Here is a 23,163-nt window from a genome sequence, read left to right as displayed (position 1 = left end):
GGGATTCCTGCGTAGAATGTGTTGTGTAGTCCAGTCTGCTGCTGAAGAGGTGGAGTTCTGGACTTAATTAAGGTCCAGAGGTGTCAGGGACAACACCCAAAGACCCCTGAGTTCTACCTGTCTCGGTGCACAAATAAACAGAAACACGGGCTTCTCGATGGTGACGTCAAAAGACCATAGGTTTATTACTGCAGGGATACAGAAATCACAGAAACTACACAAGGGCAGATTCTAGGAGCCTGTTCGATTTGCACTAAGTGAGTTGCTCCTTAAATACAAGTTTTTTAGCTGTAGGCAACATTCTTCACATACTAGTACATTTCTTAAACTTTGTATCCTAAATAATAAATATTTGGCGTCAAACAGGAACCGTCAATGAATTTCTGATGTCAAACATTACGAATGAGGGGTTCCCACTGTTCAATCATAATCCCATGTCATCTTCTCATTCAGGAGCCGGACCGCCTCATCGTAAATTTCGTTACCTCCCCCTAATAAAGGCCCAGAAGGAAAGGAGCAGAGCCAGGTGTAGAAGATAGAAAAACAGGATAAGAGATGTTTGTGGGTTGTAAATGGGCAAGGCTACCGACTTCGACCGCCTAATCATGATCAGGCAAACGAGCACGAGAACCAGTATAGCAGGACTGGCTTCAGGCAGAGGAGGCAGCTTCTGCCGAGTCATGCGGCCACAGCGTTTTTTGAACTAAGGTGTACGTGTCATTAACGAGGTGAATCGCCGGCTAAAGCCTACGTGTCCTTTAAGCGAAATGAATTGATCAGAGGTCACTGTTTGTTCATTGACTATGTGAGGGCAAGAATACAAGATGGATGCCATATTCTAAAATGGATGCCATCGGTGTACCGGAAATATGCTCATAACAAGAGTGCTCTTGCTCGTAGCATAGCGAAGACACCAGGATATACTATATGGATCATTTACGGTTCACTGGTACCGAAATTCTGGGTTTACGACGATGTCGAAAACACGGGTTCGAATTGTCACGGAACCTCAGACCCTCCTTTTGCCCTTACATAGGCAATTACTCACTCTATGTCAGGGTCTATCTCGATGTTCATCAGGTCAGTGATATGTTGTTGTAGCATTATTCTTTCTCGCACCTTGGCTCCCAACACAGGGGGTTTCCTTAAACAGGTTGCAGCACAGAGGCTACACAAGGCAGGGCCACACTGGATAACAAGACAGCACGAGAATAGGAACACTAAGACAATACCAACGACCATCAGAACCTTCCATTCCCACGCTGATAATAGAGTCCCAAGCCATTCCATTAACGACCAATTTCCCTTGTCTACATGAATAGAGTCGGAAATCTTGTGTAGCTTAGAGATCGCTTCGTACACTGTCGGAGCATTATTGGGGATATAAACACAGCAGCTCGATTGGATCATTCTGCATACCCCACCTCGATCTGCAAGTATTACATCAAGAACCATACGGTTCTGTAATGTCATGAGACGATCCACCTGGAGCTCAGCTGTTAAGTTACTAAGGGCACCAGCAGTTTCTGTAATAGTAGACTCAACTACCCGTGTTAGCTGACGTAGATTTCTACTATTGGCCATACGTTGGTATGAGTACTTCAATGAAGTGATTCTAGTTGGAATTTTACAGAAGGTGGAGACTAGGACCGATCCCCTTCTCAGACTCAGAATTTACATACCAGGAAGTGAAAGCTCTGGAATTAAAGGGGCTAATTTTCCCTTCCACAGCGAATCTGAAGGTATTCCAGAAAAATATATATATATATTTTTTTTTTATAGGAGAAGAAGGAAGGAAATTGATCACTTTTCATGACCCTCAGGGACTTCAACAACTGACTAGTTTCCCATTTTCCATTATGTCAAGATGGAATGGCTCGGAGGCGTGGGTTGCTCGTCAGCGGGAATGGCGTGATTTCAGAGCTCCGGCGCCAACCTCCGTTGTGAAGCAAATAGCGGCAGTATTTTGGACGACTCAGCCCTTTCAAAAACATTGTTCTGGACCGGATTATGAGGTGAGCCCAGCACCTTCATTATCTTCAATTTATGAGCAGTTTTGAAGGATTTGCTCGTTGCGGCTCGGGCGTCTCAGCCCCAGCCGCCAATTTGTGAGCAGTGCGCACTTCGGTATGTGAGGTGCCTGTGCCTCATATGGACATTTTTGAGAATCTGCTGACCTATGGACATGCTGATTTACTGCATGGTGAGGCTAACATCTAGTGCACTTTCACTTTGGGGCCTATTTCACCTCATTACAGCCGCAAATCTGATTTAACTGCTCCAGCCGCCATTTTGTCTGCGATACTCGCTCTCTGCCTTTAGTAATGCGCACACCTATCGTTTGTATCTACTGCTGGCTGTTTTGGCGATTCTTCAATGAGTATGAGGCTTCAACCTGCTTTTGCACTTACCTGTGTACACTGGGCTGTTCTTTCTCCAGTGTAATTTGGACCTGCGACCTATCAACTGTTTAAGCTATTCCTGATTGGTGCTTTACTCACTATGCCTCTTCAGATCCTTTCATATATTGCTTGAAATGACTCTGCTTTCATTCTTCCTTCCGATATTGCAAGTTGGCTGCTGCTCTAAAGATACCCACAATCATTTAGCCGTCCTGCACTTATCTTTTGGACTAAGGTATTTCTTTTAGCAGTAGGATGTTGTGGATTCGATTTTTCTGCTTGTTGGGGAATTAATTCCCTTCTACCTGCCTCACCAGGTACGTTCAACAGGTTTCTCCTATGGTTACCCTTTGCTGAACTTCCTGCTTCTCCATTTTGGTCAGTAGCTTCTTTTTCAACTGTTTCCTTGAGTTTTACATGGGGAGACTTCGCACCTTGAAGCTTTCTACGGTCACCAAAGTACCTACCGGCTCAGATTCGGATTCTCCACTTCAGAATATGGAAGAAGGTACGATGTCAAAGACTGACGTTTCACATGGCGCTATCCCTAAATCTCAAAATGGCAGCAAAATCTCTTCCACCTTGGCATCCCCCAAACGTCTTAAAAAAGATCCTCCTTCTCCTGGAAGCGCCACAACTCCTTCGTCCATGGATCTCATTTTGGAAGAACTATGAGCTCTCAAACTTTCATGGAAGCAACCACTAAAAACATGCAGGCCATGCAAGACAAATGGGTGTCCCTAAATTCCTGGGTTCTAGTCCTGGAACAATCAACGGAATCTCTTCAATCCTCTCGCTCTCACATCCCCTCGATGGAAGCTGAGATTATATTACTTAAGAAACAGACAGAAGATTTGGAAAACAGAAATCGTAGGAACAACCTTCGCCTGTACGGTCTTCCTGAACTTACAGAGGGGTCTAATCCTACTGCTTTCTTTCAAACATTTCTCTCAAAGATCTAAGATGCCCTGGCTTTGGCCTCCACCAAAATTCAGAGAGCCCATCATCTTGGTCCTAGAGTCTCTGCTAAACCTAGAGGAGTCATCATGCTGTTCCTACAATACACTGATCTCCTGCAGGTTCTCACAGCCGCTAAACTTAAGAAACAAATCCTAAGGGAAGGTCATTGTCTCTATCTGTCTCAATATGTCTCAAAGGCCACTGCGGATAGACGGAAGAGGTTCCTGGAATTACGTCCGCAGCTCAGAGCCATCAATGCCCGTTACGGACTCCTTCATCCATAGCGTTTTCAAGGTTACGTACAAGGACAAAACCACCACCTATGAGGATCCTGCCGTCCTTCAATCTTTTCTTCGTCAACATGGTCCTGATGTTATGGATGTTTCCAGACCGGTTTGAATGGACCTGCGGACCCTTCAATTTTGCTGATGCTGTTCTGTATTTGTAGTTCTTATTATTGTTGTCATTTCACCCTTCTATATTTTTCCTCTGTTTAAGCCCATTTTCTTTTCATGTTCGGATACGATTCACATATTTACCCATTTCTTTCTCTTATTTTTACAGATGCTCCCCTCTCTTTTTCCAACCCAATGTAACCTAGTGTTTCTGTATGCTGCCCTTTGGATATGCGATTTTAGAGGTCTGGTGCTCGCTCTTGATGTTGTCGCCGTCGTCTCTAGATGCCACCACCCTCGTCTTCGTCTTGCGTTTTTCGTTTCGTAAGTAGGTCTTTCAGTCGTTCGTTCTGGACTTGTACTGTCTTCTTGATCTTGTTTGTTTCTGTCTTTTTCTTCCTCTTCCATTCTTGGATTTCTTTCAGCCTTTCTATCTCTTCTCTTTTCCTTTCTTCTTCTGTTTCTTCCTTTTCGGTTCCTCTAACATCTCCTTTCTTTTCTCTTCCTTCTGGCTCAATATCGTCTTTGCAATAGTTTCTTCTCTCCTTTCCTTTTTCTTTCTCTTTTCCCTTTTCCTCTCTCCTCCTAGCTTTTCTTCCACTTCAATAAATATACATTTTTCTAGTTCTTCTCTGTTTTTGCATTTAACTTCTTCCACTTCACTCTATTTACATTTTCCCAGTTTCTTCTCTGTATTTGCATTTAATGAGCATGTTGTTGCTAGCTGTTTTCTTTTACCATTTCATTCCGTGTTACGTCATGGAACATTAAGGGATTAAATAATCCCATTAAAAGCAAATAGCGTTATCATACCAGGCTAGACTTAACACTGATGTTGCCCTCCTTCAGGAGTCTCTTCTCTCGGAGGCAGAGGCTTTTAAGCTTAAACGTTTTTGGGTGGGTCATGTTTTCTACTCCCCCACTGTTGACAATAAAAATGGTGTTGTGATTTTATTGCACAAAAAGTTAAATATTTCTTCAGTTTCTCATGAATGTGATGTTGATGGTTGTTGGGTCTTTGTTAAATTGCTTATAGATAATATTCCTCTTAATCTCTTTATTGTGTATGCCCCTACTGGAGTTGACAGATCTTTTTGGCCCTCTATTTCTGACAAATTAGCTTCCCTCTCTGGGGATTACATCCTTTTTGGTGGGGATTGCAATCAAATTATGGACCCCTTCCTTGACCGCCACTCGAAAGTCAGATTTGGGTCATCCAAGATGCATTCTCAATTTGTCAAAACTACTCAGAATAATGCTTTAGTTGATATCTGGAGACTATGTAATCCTGATCTTAGAGAATATAGTCTTTTTCTCCCCCCTCACCAATCCCAATCCCGCATTGATCATATTTTCCTTAGCAAATCCCTATCCCAGCATGCCATCCGCTCTGAGATAGGCTCCATTCTGCTCTCTGACCATGCCCCTGTCTTTGTGGACTTATATCTCCTTCTCTTTTCCCCTCACTCAGGCAGATGGAGATTCAATAATGCTCTACTTCATGATCCAGCTTTTTGTTCTGAGTTCTCTACATTTGCCACTGAATTTTTCCTTCTTAACCACATCCCTGGCTCCTTTTTTGTCATGGTTTGGGACTCTTTTAAACAGCCTCTAGAGGTTTTATAATCAATTTAGTAGCAAGACGGAAGAAACTCAGAGAGGCCAAATCAGCTCAAATCCTGTCTGATATTAAGCGCTTAGAACTCGACTATCACTCTTCCAATTCGGACACTTCCCTTAAAAAACTTATTGATGCGAAAATCTCCTTCAATAAATTTACTACTGAAGCAGCCTCTAACCTTCGAGCGGTTCCTTTCAACAGGCTTTAATTTGCTTAATTCCCAAAGAGGATAAAGACCATTCTCTTTGTGAGAATTATCGCCCGATCTCTCTGGTTAACACAGATTATAAGATATTAGCTAAGATTCTAGCATTGCGAATGGACCCCCTTATACTGGATTTAATCGGTCTCGAACAATCCGGTTTTGTTAAAGGCCGTCTTTCCTCCGATAATTCACAAGTCTTTCTTTACATTCTCAGCAGAGCTTCGCAATTGGATCTTCCTTTCGCAGCTATCTCCTTAGATGCAGAGAAAGCTTTTGACAGGATTGGATGGGACTATATGTTTCAGTCTCTATGTTGGATTGGCATCCCTTCCAAATTTATTTCTATTATCTCCTTAATTTATTCTAATGCTCAAGCTTCCATTTTTGTCAATGGGCTGACCTCATATTATTTCTCTCTGCCCAGAGGTGTCCGACAAGGTTGCAGACTTTTCCCTCTATTATTTGTTTTAGCCTTAGAACCTTTTCTTACTAAGATCCGTCAGGATGATAATATATCTGGTTTTCACTTTGGACCCCGTCAGGTTAAGCTTTAGGTTTATGCGGATAATATCCTTTTTTAATATTCTGATCCTCTCTCTTCTCTATCTCTCTTTCTGCAGCAAGTCTCTTCTTTATCCGCTGTATCTGGCTACCGTCTAAACGTTCAAGTTCAAGTTCAAGTTCAGGAATTTATATAGCGCACTACTCACCCAGAGGGTCTCAAGGCGCTTGGGGGGGGGTTCATTATTTATCGAATAACCAGGTTTTAAGTTCTTTTCTGAAGGAGATGTGGTTCTGTGTAAGGCGGAGGTAAGTGGGGAGTAAGTTTCAGGTCTTGGCCGCCAAATAAAGGATCTACCTCCCATGGTGGATCTTTGGATACGTGGAACTGCGGCGAGGCCTTGATAAATGTGAAATCCTTCCTTTGAACTCTCTTTGTCAAAAACATCTTTTTGCTCAATCTGGCTTCTCTTGGTAACCCTCTAAAATTAAATATTTGGGTGTATGGTTCGCGCCTCTCTTATCTGAAACTCCCAAGTTGAACTTTGATTATATTTCTAAGAAAATGGAAGTAGCTATTGCACGTTGGCACCCACTCTTTTTGTCCTGGTGGGGTCGACTCAATTCTATAAAGATGATGCTTTCTCCCCTCCTTCTTTATACTATTTCCATGCTCCCAATGCGTATTCCGGTTTCTTACTTCAAAAAGATTGACTCTTTGCTTTTAAAATTCCTTTGGTAGGCATGGTAAGCGTCCTCTGATAGCTATCGCCTCTTTACGAAGGGATAAGGCTCAGGCCGGTGTTTGTTTTCCTGATTTTAGAGAATATCATCAGGCTTTTTCTCTGAAACAAACAACTAGATGGCTTTCTTCTGATTTTACCTTTTATCCTCCCATCTGGTTAACTATGGAATCCTCCTTTATGTCTCCCTTCATTTTCCGTGAACTTTTGTCCTTCACGTCTTACCCTGAACTCCTTCATACCCCTATTATTTCTCATTGTCGTACTCTTCTTCACCCTTTCTTATACTCATTGCATCCTTCCCTTCTTTCTTCTCACGAACAACCTATCTGGTATAATTTGCATCTTAAAATCCGCAATCGTACTATTTACTGAAAAGTCTGGCACTCTCGAGGATTGTGTTGGATCTCTCAATTGCTCTCACATGGTGTCCCTCTTTCTTTCTCGGAACTCAAGTCCTCTTTCTCATTAACCTCCAATGCCCGTTCTCAATATGACTTGCTTTTTCCTGCTCTCATATCTTATCTCCAATCATTATCACCTTCCAATGATATTCCTTTAGATCGCAAGTCCACTTCCTCATTACTAGAATGTACTCCATCTGCATCTTCCCTTTATAACTCTTTCCGCTACACGGTTGATAGAGTAAAATCCAAAACTGAAGTTGCATGGGAATCTGATCTCTCTCAAGACTGGTCGGTTCTTCTCTGGGATAAAGTCTGGACCAAATTTCATAAGACCTCTAGAGCTGCTCATAATACCCACACTTTATACTTTATTTATAACAGAATTTTGTTTACCCCACTTGCTCTGTCACATTTTTCACCAGAGACTCCCTCTACCTGTTGCTCTTGCCCCTCTCCTTCTGCAGACCTAAAGCACATGCTGTTCGATTGTCCACCTATATCCAAATTTTGGAACACAGTTTGGATCCAAATACAAAAGATTTTCCAATTTCAGATTCCCTTCTCCCCCACTCATATTTTTCTAGGTTCTCTCTCACCTCACCTCCCTCAATCTCCTCGCCATTACCAACTCCTTGACCTTTTGATAGCTGTTGCTTTCCATATGGTCACTTCTAATTGAAAACAAGCTATGAATGTTTCCTATAGCTCTTGGTGGAATGCAATCTGTTTTCACCATCAACTAGACACCAACTATGTATCCCCTATCTCCCTGACAATTAAACAAGATCTCATTTGGCTTCCTTTGGTAACATATCTCTACTCCTTTGCTCCAGTAAGCTCCTCCCTGGATCCTGACACAGTTGAAGTACGCAAACCACCATGGCTCTCCTTTTGCCTTTTTTCTTCAAATTTTATTTCCAATGTTATCATTCAGTGCATTTGCTTTCTACTTATTTATTTTGTTCATGCCATTTTCATGCTCGTTTTTACTTGCCTTTTATGAGATTTTAATGCATGATTTGTTATCTTTTATGTATTTTCCACTTACTAATGTTCCCCCTTAGGTTGTATTTTATTGTCATATCCATTTTCCTGTTTTTTCTCCCCCCCCTCTTTATTCAATAAAATCAAACTTAAAAAAAAGATGGAATGGCTCAATGTATTCAGAGACATTCTAATTTTACAGGACTGGATGTTGCATATTTACCTCAAAGACACTTACCTGGCATTCCCCATTTTTCCTCCTCACTCCATGTTCACTGAAAATACCATGTTTTCAAGTTCTAACTTTCAGACTTTCATCAGTACTCTGGGGGTTTACGCGGGTATTACACTGAGCAATGAAAATTACCTTTGCCAGAGGTGTCAGACTAATTGCCTTTCTGGACAACATAAGGATCACGGAATAGACCTGAGGCACCTTCAGGATCACTGATGTTGATAGTCACAACTCTGTAGAATCTGAGATTCATCATAAATGGAGAGAATACAGAATTCACACCAAAGGATTACCTGTTTAGCGCCACTACTGCTCGAAGAGCCAGGTCTTGAGGAGTCTTCTGAAGGCGAGTGGGTCTTGGGTCTCGCTGTAGGTGGGTAGGGAGGATATTCCAGGTCTTGGCAGCGAGGTAGGAGGAGGATCTGCCACCGGAGGTCGTTCGTTGGATGCGGGGGACAGCGGCGAGGGCGAGGCTGGTGGAGCGGAGCTGGCAGATGGGGTATAGAAGCTGAGCCTGCTGTTCAGGTAGGCTAGTCCGACGTTGTGGAGTGATTTTTGTGCGTGGGTGAGGAGCTTGAAGGTGATCCTCTTGTCGATGGTGAGCCAGTGTAGGTCTCTCAGGTAGGGGCTGATGTTGCTGCGGCGGCGGACGTTGACGATCAGTCGGGCGGAGGCGTTTTGGATGCGCTGTAGTCCTCGTAGGTGTTTGGCTGGGATTCCTGCGTAGAATGTGTTGTGTAGTCCAGTCTGCTGCTGAAGAGGTGGAGTTCTGGACTTAATTGAGGTCCAGAGGTGTCAGGGACAACACCCAAAGACCCCTGAGTTCTACCTGTCTCGGTGCACAAATAAACAGAAACACGGGCTTCTCGATGGTGGCGTCAAAAGACCATAGGTTTATTACTGCAGGGATACAGAAATCACAGAAACTACACACAGGCAGATTCTAGAAGCCTGTTCGATTTGCACTAAGTGAGTTGCTCCTTAAATACAAGTTTTTTAGCTGTAGGCAACATTCTTCACATACTAGTACATTTCTTAAACTTTGTATCCTAAATAATAAATATTTGGCGTCAAACAGGAACCGTCAACGAATTTCTGATGTCAAACATTACGAATGAGGGGTTCCCACTGTTCAATCATAATCCCATGTCATCTTCTCATTCAGGAGCCGGACCGCCTCATCGTAAATTTCGTTACCTCCCCCTAATAAAGGCCCAGAAGGAAAGGAGCAGAGCCAGGTGTAGAAGATAGAAAAACAGGATAAGAGATGTTTGTGGGTTGTAAATGGGCAAGGCTACCGACTTCGACCGCCTAATCATGATCAGGCAAACGAGCACGAGAACCAGTATAGCAGGACTGGCTTCAGGCAGAGGAGGCAGCTTCTGCTGAGTCATGCGGCCACAGCGTTTTCTGAACTAAGGTGTACGTGTCATTAACGAGGTGAATCGCCGGCTAAAGCCTACGTGTCCTTTAAGCGAAATGAATTGATCAGAGGTCACAGTTTGTTCATTGACTATGTGAGGGCAAGAATACAAGATGGATGCCATATTCTAAAATGGATGCCATCGGTGTACCGGAAATGTGCTCATAACAAGAGTGCTCTTGCTCGTAGCATAGCGAAGACACCAGGATATACTATATGGATCATTTACGGTTCACTGGTACCGAAATTCTGGGTTTACGACGATGTCGAAAACACGGGTTTGAATCGTCACGGAACCTTAGAGGGCCTGTGTCACTGTTCTTCTTGTTTAGGTATGGATCCACTTGTAGATCCTGCGGAGCATGCAGAGGGTGTTGTAGCAGGAGGAGGAGATGGCGTTGACCTGCTTAGACGTGGAGAGGGAAGAGTCGAGGATGAATCCTAGGTTGCGTGCATGGTCGGTGGGTGACGGTGCTGTTCCCAGTGTGGTCGTCCACCAGGAGTCTTCCCAGGCTGAGGGGGTGGGTCCGAGGATGAGGAGGACCTCCGTCTTGCCCGAGTTCAGTTTCAGACGGCTGCTCCTCATCCAGTCGTCGACGGCCTTCATTCCCTCGTGGAGGTTTGTTATGGCGATGTGTGGGTCCTTGGTGAGAGAGAGTATGAGCTGGGTTTCGTCGGCGTAGGAGATGATGTTGAGGACGTGTGGGCGGCCACTTGTGCAAGGGGAGCCATGTAGACATTGAACAGCATCGGGCTGAGGGATGAGCCCTGGGAGATGCCGCAGATGATGTTGGTGGGTTCCGATCGGAAGGGTGGGAGGTGGACGCTCTGGGTTTTACTGGAGAGGAAGGACGTGGTCCAGTCAAGGGCCTTCTCTTGGATTCCGGCTTCTTGGAGCTGTGTCTTTAGAGTGCGATGGCAGACCGTGTCGAAGGTGGCTGACAGGTCCAGGAGAATGAGGGCTGATGTTTCTCTATTGTATAGTTGGCGCCTTATGTTGTCTGTGGAGGCGATGAGGGCTGTCTCGGTTCTGTGGTTTCATCTGAATCGGGACTGGGACGGGTCCAAGATGTTGTTATGTTCGTGGTGGCGAGCCAATTGCATGTTGACAATTCTCTTGATGACCTTCGCCGGGAACGGAAGCAGGGGGATGGGCCGGAAGTTCTTCAGGTCCTTGGGGTCCTCCTTGGGCTTCTTGAGGAGGGCGTTAATTTCGGCATGCTTCCAGCTTTCTGGGAATGCCACTGTTTCGAAAGAGATGTTGATGACCTTCCGAAGTTGGGGTGCGATGGCTGCGTCTGCTTTGTTGAATATGTGGTGTGGGCACGGGTCTGATGGAGATCCTGAGTGGATGGATTTCATGACTTTGCGTGTCTCGTCGTCGTTGATGTTGGCCCAGGAGGTCAGGCGGTTGGCGCTGGTGGTGTTAGCAGGGAAGGTGGAGTCTGGCGTAGTTGGGCGGTCGTGGTGTTGAAGCTGCTGTGGATGTCAGCGATCTTGCGGTGAAAGAAGATGGCCAGTGAGTCGCACAGTTCTTGTGCAGGCGGGACGTCATTGGCACTGGAGTTGGAGAGTTCTTTTATGATGCTGAAGAGGTCTTTGCTGTCATGTGCGTTGTTATCCAGGCGGTCTTTGAAGGAGGATCTCTTGGCTAATCTGATGAGGTGGTGAGCCCTTGTGGGCTGCGTGTTTGTCAGGTGTGCTTTCGTGGAGCCATTTCTTCTCCAGTTTCTGGCTTGCGCGTTTGGAGGTCTGGAGCTCGTCGATGAACCAGGAGGCTCTCTTGCTGGCGTGGCTGTTGGAGGGTTTCTTGAGTGGGGCAAGGGTGTTGGCGCAGTTGTGGATCCTCAGTCTGAGGGTGCGGCGTCTGGGTTGGTGGGGTCGGTGGGTGGGTTCTGGGCGAGGGTGGAGGTCAGCTGGTCTTCGGTCACTTTGCTCCAGCAGCGGCGAAGCAGCTGTTGGGTGTGGTTGTGCGTGGTTGGTTTCTTGAAGGTGAAATGGATGCAGTGGTGGTCGGTCCAGTGGAGCTTGGTGGTGTGGTCGAAGGTGACGTGGGTGCTTGTGGAGAAGATGGGGTCCAGCGTGTGGCCGGCGGCGTGGGTGGGTGCGATGACGAGTTGTCTGAGGCCAAGGTTGGCGAGGTTGTCGGTCAGCGTGGAGGAGTTGGCGTTGTTCTCGAGGTGGAAGTTCAGGTCCCTGAGGAGAATATAGTCTGTGGAGGTGAGTGCGTGGGTGCTGGTGAAGTCGGTGATGGAGTCGCTGAACTGAACCTGGGGTCTGGGGGTCTGTCGACAAGTGTTTCTCTGAGGGTGGTGTTGGGGTCCGTGTGGATCCGGAAGTGCAGGTGGTCTGCGGTGTTGACGGTATCGTCTGCGTGGGTGGTGACCGTGAGGGTGGACTTGTGGACGATGGCTATTCCTCCTCCGATTACATTGACGCGATCCCTGCGGGTGAGAAACAGTGGCACAGAAAGTGAAAACGGGGCACAACAGAGGGGAAAACGAGTGGCACAGAAGCAAAAACGGGGCACAGAGAGTGGGAAAAACAGTGGCACAGAGGGCACAAACGGGGCACATAAACAGGGGTAGAGCACACTTACCAGCGGGTACTCGGCAGCGGCAGCAGGGGCACACATACAGAACTGTGTGGAGGGGGAGCGACCTACCAGGAGAGTCAGGGGTCACTAAAGACTATATGTAAGCATTTTGAAACTTTCCAAAAAACATTGATGAGGATCAGGGATGCTCTCAAGACAGCATTGGTGCAATTAGAGATTTCTCTGAGGCAACTAGTCCAGTTTCTGGCATCCTCATTTCAAGCCATCTTCCCTAGCTCATGTTATTACAAGGCTTTGTAAATGGCAGATGGCTACCCATTTAAGGAAGAGTCTAACTTATTCAGGGGAAACTCATTGAGACAGTAAATGGCTGAGTAAATCTTCAAATCAATGCCAGACCTAGAGAATCAGACGCCAATAGGCCCAACTTAGTTCTACTGGATGAAGGTGAAGGTGGTCAGAAAATAATCTGACCATGCACATCAACTGTTTAGAGCCACTAGTTAGGTCCTTCGCAGTAAGATTATGGACAAAACAAAAAGTGAGATGCTGTGTACAGTGCTACATATACTAGCTGGAAGGAATGTTGTCCAAGGTGATCTGAGAATTGGCCAAAATATTTGGCATTTCGCTGAGAAAATCATGTGGCAGTGATGCAAAATACCTAACAGGCTGTAAGAACATTTCAGCAGCTTGGCAGTCCAGACACCTTAAGGAATCCTGTCAATAGAAATTAAGGGCAGATATCCTTCAGGCTCTGATGAGGCAATGGGGACCTTTTAAAGTGGACTTTTTTGCATCACACTTGGATCATCAACTTCCCTGATATTTCATTTGGGGACTGGACCCGGAGTTAGTAGCTAAAAAATCATTTCTTTAGAATTGGAAAATGAAAACAGCTATGCTTTTCCATCATTTGCCATGATCTCGTGATTGGTGGGTATTAGAATTTGGGGTCTCTAGTTGGCAATGGTATACACCTTTGTCCAAATAGGAACCCTTGCTTCTAGTCAGGGAAAGGGGCTACACTCCTAAAATAACCCCTGATCACCCTCTTAGTAGCTTGGCATGAGCAGACAGGCTTATCTCGGAGGCAGTGTGTAAAGCATTTGTGAACACATACAGTATTACAGTGAAAACACGACAAACAAACACCACACCAGTTTAGAAAAATAAGTAATCTTTACTAGACTTAACACAAGACCAAACAACAAAAATCCACAATACTATAGTCCAAATAAGTCTTTGAAATGGTAAAAATAGCTTTGATAACTTTAGATTAATAAATCAACACTTTACTGTCACAGTATCTGGGATGCATAAAGCAAAACAAACAAAAGGGTCACATGGAAGGTGGATGCATAGGTTCCGCACTGCATTGCAGGGGATTTGAGGCTTGCTTCCTTACTGGGTGGGGAGTTGACGAGCCGGTTTCCTACTGCGATCCAATGCGATGACTCTCTGGTGCAATGCATCAAAATGGCGTCTTGGTTATGGTGTTTTACTTAGATGCGATGCATGCACGCCTGACAGCTGTGCAGTGACTCGTTGAACTTTTGAGCCGCGACAGGCCCTGAGACACCCTTCTCCCTCCCACGCTTCTCCAGTTATGCAACAGCGGCCTCTGCGGCAGCGGTACTGTTCTCCGGTGATGCGTCGCGCTTCGGTGATGTGATGGCAACAGCGGCGGCACCCTTCCTCAGTGATGCGGCGACAACTGCTGTGGCGGCAACACGCTTCTTCTTCGTTGAGCCGCACTTCTAGCTCCCCGAAACACGCAATCTCTTAGAAAGCCCAGCACAGCAGCAGGCACTTCAATTCCCAACAAGGGAATTCAGGGGGGAGCTGCTGGTGAAGTCTTGTATCCCTGAGACTTCTGGCAGGAGGCAAGCACAGTTCAAGCCCTTGGAGAATCTTCTTCAAGATAATGAAAGCACACTAAGTCCTTTTTCTCCTTTCTTTGACAAGGAAACAACCACTGCAGGCCAACCCCCAAACAGCACACAGCACAGGGGAAGTCTTCTCCTTCAGTTTCCTGGTTCTTCTCCTCAGCAATGTTTCAGAAGTGATCTAAAGTTACGTCATCTGGGTCCCCCTTTTTATACACACAAATCCTTTGTATCTGAAGGCAAAGAGTGTCTGTAGGTAGTACAAACCAGTTCTGGGTGCACACTGCCAGTGCACAACGCGATGCATGCACGCCTGACAGCTGTGCAGTGACTCATTGAACTTTTGAGCCGCGACAGGCCCTGAGACACGCTTCTCCCTCCCACGCTTCTCCAGTTATGCAACAGCGACCTCTGCGGCAGCGGCACTGTTCTCCGGTGATGCGTCGCGCTTCGGTGATGTGATGGCAACAGCAGCGGCACCCTTCCTCAGTGATGCGGCGACAACTGCTGTGGCGGCAACACGCTTCTTCTTCGTTGAGTCGCACTTCCAGCTCCCAGCAACACGCAGTCTCTTAGAAAGCCCAGCACAACAGCAGGCACTTCCATTCCCAGCAAGGGAATTCAGGGGGGAGCTGCTGGTGAAGTCTTGTATCCCTGAGACTTCTGGCAGAAGGCAAGCACAGTTCAAGCCCTTGGAGAATCTTCTTCAAGATAATGAAAGCACACTAAGTCCTTTTTCTCCTCTCTTTGACAATGAAACAACCACTGCAGGCCAACCCCCAAACAGCACACAGCACAGGGGAAGTCTCCTCCTTCAGTTTCCTGGTTCTTCTCCGTAGCAAAGATTCAGAAGTGATCTAAAGTTACGTCATCTGTGTCCCCCTTTTTATACACAAAAATCCTTTGTATCTGAAGGCGGAGAGTGTCTGTACGTAGTACAAACCAGTTCTAGGTGCACACTGCCAGTGCACAACTTCTTCCTTTGTCAGTGTGGGCCAGGGTAATCAGATGCACCTCAGGAGGTGGAGCCAGCATTGTGGAAGGCAGGCACAGCCCTATTCAGGCACAGGTGCTACTCCTCCAACCACTCCCAATGCAGATAGGTCTATTCAGCCTAGTGCTGACTCACCCTGACTCCTGGAGCTACCCCAGTCCCTATCACTCACAAACCAGACTGGAATACACAAACCTAGCAGAGGCAGGCTGGATGGTTAGGCAAGAAAATACCTACTTTCTAAAAGTGGTATTTTCAAACATAGAATGTAAAAACCACCTTCACTAAAAGATGTATTTTAATATTCTGAGTTCTGGCATACTAAACTCGAATTTCTACCTTGTTCTATGGGTCAGTTAGGATTATAAGATGTTATAATCAAACTGCCCATTCTGGCCTATGGGAACAGGTAGCCTTGCAATAGTGAAAAACGGAATTGGCTGTAATTCACTATCAGGACATGCCACACAAATCAGGGCATGTCCTTCCTTTCACATAAAATGCACCCTGCCCATGGGGGTACCTTGGGCCTACCTGAGGGGTCTCTTACATGTAGAAAAGGGAAGGTTTGGGGACTGGCAAGTATGTATACTGGCCAAGTTGACATGACAGTCCCAGACCACTCACAGGCTCTGCGATTGCAGGCCTGAGCCATAGGTTACAAGCTTCTCCGGTGGGTGGCACAATCAGTGCTGCAAGCCCACCAGCAGCATTTGATTTACAGGCCCTGGGAACACGTGGTGCACTTTACTAGGGTCTGACAAGTAAACCAAATAAGCCAATCATTGAGTCACTAATCCATTACAATACTTTACAATAGGGAGCACTTGCACTTTGGCACTGAATAGCAGTGGCAAAGTGCCCAAAACATCTAGACCAGATAGAAAAATGGGTAGAAGAGAGAAACATAATACCCATGTACCAGACAGGCTTCAGGTCCCAGGCATCAACAATGGACAATGTCTTGGCGCTTGCCCACATCTCAGCCCAGGCAACATTGAAGAACCACCCCCCTCTCTTTTGCTGCTTCGTGGACTATAGTACCGCCTTCGACAAAGTACTCAGAAAACGATTATGGTGGAAATTAGAAAAGTGGGGAATCCCTCCAAATCTTTTGAAGGCAATAAGGTCATTACACGAGGACACCTGGGTGAGGGTCAAAACAAGTGCCTGTACAGTCTCCTGCAAAATAAGCATAGAGAACGGGCTGAAGCAAGCGTGCGTGCTGGCGGCCACCCTCTTCAACTTATATACGGCGGACCTGGGAGAGGCACTAAAAGGAGCCAGCCTAATAGCCCCAAGATTAGGAAGTGTGAGGCTTCCCGTTCTACAGTACGCCGATGATACAATCATACTGGACCATACGAAGGTGGGAAAACAAAGAGCATTAAACGCTCTAAATACCTTTAACATCCCAAACAACTTGACAGTTAACCAAGGGAAAACCAAGGTTATCATCTTTGGGTCCTACCAATGGAAAATGAAAGCACAGTGGCAACTGGGAAACAATCTAATTAACTCGGTTGCTACGTATAACTACTTAGGGGTCTGGTTCACAGAACGGGCCAAGGCGAACATACATATAAACCAGCAGAGCTCTAAAGCCAACAAGGTCACTCAAGCATTAAGACAACTAAGCCAGAACCTGATAAGCCCTTCCGTCAGCCCTATCCTGATATCTCTTAGAGCAAAACTCCTGCCAGCAATCAGCTATGGCCACTTAGCCTTTCCCGGGAAACTGGATACTTTTCTCAATCTAGCCCAGGCCAAGGCATATAAATCGGTGCTACAAATACCAAAGTCGGCAAGAAAACTAGGCTAAGACTGGAGCTCGGCCTTGCAAGACCAGACCTGATATTTCAGGGGGAGATTATAAAGCTTTATTTAAGAATATTAAGGGCTCCGGCTTACTTTTAAAAAAATCATTTGAGATCTATTTTCGAGTGGCCAGGCTCAGAATGGCACATAAGGCTGGTAAAGGCAATACGAGCCTTGAAGATCGAGGAAGAATGCATGCCACGGCAGGACATCCCCCTGAGCGCATGGAAGAAAGCCATTAATGGAAAAGTGTGCGAAATTTCCTACAACGTTGATTACAAATCTCTTCGCCGAAGCCCGCACTTGGACTCACTAAATGATTCATACAGGGCAGGAACAGCACAACCCTACCTAAGATAGCCCCTCACAACTCAGACCCGAAGTAACATTTTATATATGAGGCTGACCATGCTGGGGATAGCTGATTTCAATCCCATTTGGGCTCGAAAAGGGGAATCCATAACTTGCAGATTGTGCACCTATAAGAAGGAATCCTGGCTGCACCTTCTCTGTTGCTGCCCAAACCTCAACAATGATCATCGGCGACTGCTGCGCCCAATTTGCCTCAGCACGAAAATAAATTCTTGTATCGAAGCATCAGCCTTATGTCTGTCCACCACCAGCACTATAACCCTGGCAAGACTGGCAAAATTCATCCACCAAATCAGGCTGGCCTTAAAAGCTGTGGGCCACAGTGGACGGGATCCATTCACGTAGTACCACTGACTGTGTCCCATTTGCATGCCCCCTTCCAAGAAAGTAATGCACCTAGTAAGATACCTAATGCTCCATTGAGAGTAGCTTATGCGCTTACCAGCAACAGACTAATTCCAAGGCACATAAGTTGGGGAATGGACAATCATGCAGGACTCAGTCATTTGAACAAAATATTTTATGCATGCAAATGATGCAACCAAATACAGACCTGATTTTAGCATTAGCTTTTAATTTTAGCTTTTTAAGTATCTATTCCTTTTTATATACAAGAAATTGTTTCATTGTTGACTTTACTGTAATGATTTTAATTGATTATACAGTCAATAAAAAAATTGTCAAAATCTAGACCAGCATAAACATAGCAAAAACATAGGAGGCTACAGCAAAAAAATGTAAGGGAGACCCACGCCAGGTCTAACAGTGGGTCAGGTGAGAAGGCAGGATGGAGACCCTGCATTGGTAACACTTACTTGGAAATCTAAAGTGTGCTTCTCAATTCTCATGGAACTTTCTTAGGAGTTATCGATCCATCTTTGTCAGGACATTCTTCTGGATCAGCAGGGATTTTGCTATAGAATAGTTTGGAATATTAGGAAAAATTCAGGAAAACCTCAGACCTTTCTAGACATGCTTCAGAGATCATCAAACAATGCTGCACAGAAACCACTGTCAATGATAGAAATTGACTTGGTGACAGTGGATTTGTTGATGTTTGGAACAGGATGTAAATCTATTTGCCTGAGGGGCGACCTGATACATATCCAGAATTTCCTATCAGAAATGGCAGAAGTGTGCAAAGTTTACAGGTTAGTAAATATTATCAGATCAGTGATTTTAGCAGACCACCTGTTTAGAGATGGTGCAATAGTTGGAGAGCATCCAATGGTTCAGATATTTCTGAGGGGGTGAGACTCTTGATTCCTCAAGGAACCAAGTTTGCATGGGATGTAAACATTGTTTACTTTGTTTTTCTCTTGCCATCAGAATACTTTTTGTTTTACTAAAGAATAAGTTGTCAGGTAAATTGGTTATGCCCCTGTATCTAGTATCATGCAGAGAGTTTCAGCTGCCATGGATCTGGATATATGTTACAGAATGCTTATACCTCATGGAGTGACTTTTGCGGTCTCTAGATACACCATAACAAAAACTAGGGTGATTTCCTACCCCAAGTTTACAGACTGCCATAAATTGAGTGTGGTACAATATCCTATGGTTTAAAAGGCCATGATGTATGTATGATGTTAGGCTTCCAGGGGCTAAACAGATACTAATTTCGTTGAGGCAACCTTTTTTGGCAGTCCATCTCCCACTATTACTTTACGGGTGAGATGGATTATCCTGGAAGCCAGTATTAATGTGCAAACGTGTGTTGCACAATCAGCGAGTGGTGCTATGGTTTCTAAGGCATTTATACCTAATGAATGGAGCTGATTAGTCTAAATTCAAGAATTTTTATTTCAAACAAGTGGTGGATGTGTCTTTCTTGGTTGCGTGAAAGAGCAATCTTTGAGTTAGTTTAATCCCCACTACTGGGCCTTTCATTGAATATAGAATTTCCTAGCTGGCTTAAATGGACTTTTTTAATTCTATAAAGGACATGGAGGTGAACATTATCACACTGGGCAGAAACATGAACAAGGAGATGTGTTCTGCAATTAGTTCCTCCCAGTACTGTTGTTAAGAGTAAGTACGTTTGTTATGGCATTATTTGTATTCCCCCTTTGAAATGATTTATATTGTTATGACATTGTGCAAAAGGTAATGAAGCAATGGAGTAAAATTAATTAAACTAAAACATGAGTTGAAACTGATTATTTATTATTCTTTTTGGACGATGGTACTGAAGAGAAGTAGGAAAAAGAAAGATTATGATATAAAGACAGAATGAAGTTGAGTACAGAAAGAGAGAATACACTGATGTTTCAGTGGTTTAGTGACTTTAATGGTTGTTTTTGAACACATTTTTACCCTAAGTTTCTAGGAAAATGTAGTTACATAATTGTTTTTTTGGCTGCTGTTGCTGAATAAAGTGAAGTTAGATGGCATAAACCTTAGCTCCAGGTCCTTATCATAATTGGAAACCTAACCACACAGTGGCTAGGAAATTTTATATTCTGATGTTTTTTCTTTTAGGTCGTACTTCCGAGGCTAATAATGATCTTGAACAAACAAATCAACAAACAATTGAGCTTTGGCTTTGACATTGCAAAAGGATTTGTTGTTAGCGAAGAAGATGTTAAGAAAGTAGTAGACCAGCTATCTGATAATACCAAAATTACACAGGTAAGGGATTTTAAAAAAAAGAAATGTTGTGTTACTTGCAATTGTTTTGATAAAATTTTAAAAAAATGTTTACTTTAAATTGTTCATCTGTAATTCATTTCAAGTACGGTCGGTCTATAGTCTAAAAACACCCCCTAAAAGAGCAGAAATTGGCATCCCCAAATGCGCTACCCCTCCAAAGCCCCCCTCTTTGTTTTTGGCAAATAGCTCTTTTGCCACCGGAAGCAGCTGAAAAATCAGTATATGTTCATAAGGAATACACTTAAAATGTAGTACTAAACATTAAGCATTTTCAAATTAGATCTCCTTCCTATTTTTTTCATTGATTGTTTTAATGCACTGCATGTATTAGCTAGCTACTTTCCATGTCAAACCCTAGGCTTTTTTACCTGCACATCTGATCCATGTTTTATGTTGATATTCATCCTGCTTAGATCAACTATTTTCACATAAGCTATACAAGTCAATTTTGTAACAACCATTTGTTCATTCCCCTGCAGGGCACTGAGAAAACAACCAATACATAGCTAATTTTTAGAGGTTGTTTGGGAGAAAAAGTTGAAAAAGTATTCCAAAAGAAGGTGTGTGTTCCTTTTTACTAAATATGACATCAATAAAACGTTTGCGGTGGTAGGTAAAGGTATTTCTCCTCGTTGCGCCTCTATTAGCAAAGCATACAATTTTGAGACATTCCTATGTGTACTAGTCTTGTAAATCTGGGAATGCACAAAAAGCACAGGTGCAGGCATGTGAACACCCAAGCTCCACCAAGGTAACAACTTGCCAGAGCAGAGTAACATAAGGCATCTGCTATATGCATTGAGTTTTCGCTGAGAACGCATACATGCAGTTTAGGATGGAGGAGCCTGGATGGCAATGTTTGTTGAGGGTGACGGGGTGATAAGAACCCCAGAACAAGAAGGAATTGGTGCAGGAGCCCAGAAAATGGAGAAGGCTTTGCCATGGTACAACTAATAGTCTGTGCCCCTGCTGGGTGGGTTCAGGAGGTGAGCATCACAAGCAGATGATGGACGGACCGCTGAAACTCTTCAGACATTCACATATGGGTTGAATCCATCATCATTTTTTATCTCACTTCGCCACCTCAGTTCAGATCCAGCTAATTCAAATCAGTCTTCACCCTGTGCCTCATGGGAACAGTCCCGTGCGAACTGCCAAGCTGGCTAAATGCTGCTGTGATGTAACTGCAGCAATGGCCCTTCCAGTTGAGAGGTACCTGCTGACATTTTATTTGTGAGGCCACCTGGCAGAGTTACGGGATGCTGGCCTTTGCCGCAGCTGCGTTGGTGGTGTTGGTTCTCCCCAACCAGCGAAAGAGCTGTGGTGGCAGGGATAACATGGGTATTCGGTGCAGAATGATGCTGGATGAGACTGTTCTGGATGTGAACCGCAAATGTCTGCAGCGGTGATGACAATGGAATTGAGCCACCTGCTGCACCCACTTCACATACTTGGAGGCTCATAGCTGCAGAAACAGCTCTAAGCAGTGGCAGGAGCTTCAATAAATCAATCAATCAGGGGCTTGTAAGCGCAACTACTCCCCCTTGAGGGTCTCAAGGTGATAGGGAGGGGGCTGCTGGTTAGAATGGGTGGAGAACCATTTGAAGAGCCAAGTTTAGAGGTTCTTCCTGAACTGGGTAGGCGACGCTGATTGCCTGAGGTTCTGGGGCAGGGTGTTCCTGGTCTTGGGGGCAAGTGTAAGAGAAAGACCTCCTCCTGTTCTGGTCTTGTGGATTCTGGGGATGGAGATGAAGGCATGTTGGGAGAATCAGAGTTGTCTGGTGGGTGTTTGCAATGTGCAGTGGTGGTTCAGGTACGCTGGTCCTTCGTCATATAGGGCTTTGTAGGCATGAGTGAGGAGCTTGAAAGAGACTCTCTTGTTGATTGTGAGCCAATAGAATTGTTGGAGATGTTGTGTGATGTGGCTGCGGCAGGTGATGTTGAGGACTAGTCTGGCTGTGGCGTTTTGGACATTCTGTAGTTTCTTGAGCTGTGTCCTAGGTGACACCGGCGTAGAGCGCCTTGCTGTAGTTAAGTCTGCTGGTGATGAGTGCATGGGTGACCGTCTTTCTGGATTCTGTGGGAAACTATATGATTGTCTATCAGAGCAGGCGGGCATGGAAGCAGGCTAAGTAAACTGTGCTGATTTGGTGGCTTATTTTTGAGTGAGGAGTACAGTATGATGTCAAGGTTGTGTGCCTTGTCCCATGGGGACATGGGGGTCCCAGAGGGGATGGCCACCAGGAGTTGTACCAGGCTAAAGGGGTGGGTCCCAGGATGAATACTTCAGTCTTATCCGAGTTGGGCTTGAGGCGGCTGTCTTTCAACCATGTAGCAACAGCCTTCATTCCAATATGGAAGTTGGTTCTGGATTCATTGGTGAGGGAGAAAGTCAGCTTGGTGTTGTCCGCAAATATTAGACAATGTTGAGCTCATGGCTTCTGACGATAGCAGCAAGGGGGGCCATATACAAGTTAAAGAGGGTAGGTTTCAGGGAGGAACCCTGGGGAACTCCACAGTTAATCTCTGTAGGTTCCTTGAGGAACAGTGGTAGTCTGACCAGTGGCGGCTCGTCCATTGGGGGCGTTGGGGCGTTGCCCCACTAATGCCAGGGCCCAAAATTCTTGTTCTACTTCCCCGACGCTATCAGACTCCTGGAATTAGTGTCGGAGAAGTAGAACGAGACGAGAGACGCTGGGGTGGAGGCGGGGCTCTGGCAGCACTCAGGGAGTTGAGTGACAGGCCAGCAGCGCTGCCCACTAGAGACAGTTACAGTCCCTGCAATAGTGCACACAGCGCATGTTCATTTTTGGGCTGATCATTTTCATGGTCAGCCCGAACATGCGCATTCTAGGCTGCACGTAAGGAGACCGAGGGTTTGATGCCGCAGCCCCCCGGTCTCCTAATGGGCAGGAAGTATCCCTGCCCTTCTACCAATCCTGATGATATTTATTCAATTATCACACTCAACATCCACACCAAGAAAACTAATTCAAAATGGGGTA

General features: G+C 45.2%; 1 protein-coding gene across 1 annotated transcript in view; it reads left to right on the top strand.

Annotated features, from left to right (window-relative positions):
* Nucleotides 1-23,163, top strand: part of LOC147733269 (sperm-specific sodium:proton exchanger-like) — a 7,973,824-nt gene that overhangs the window by 5,711,028 nt on the left and 2,239,633 nt on the right. Inside the window, exon 17 of the mRNA XM_086956195.1 lies at nucleotides 19,988-20,137. Coding sequence (XP_086812321.1) covers nucleotides 19,988-20,137 — 150 coding nt within the window. The remainder of the gene's footprint in view (nucleotides 1-19,987; nucleotides 20,138-23,163) is intronic.

The sequence above is a fragment of the Lissotriton vulgaris genome, chromosome 2_1 (assembly GCF_964263255.1).
Source record: "Lissotriton vulgaris chromosome 2_1, aLisVul1.2, whole genome shotgun sequence".
Classification (NCBI taxonomy): Eukaryota; Metazoa; Chordata; class Amphibia; order Caudata; family Salamandridae; genus Lissotriton; species Lissotriton vulgaris.
The sequence above is the reverse complement of the archived record's forward strand: the minus strand, read 5'-3'. Positions and strand labels throughout refer to the sequence as shown.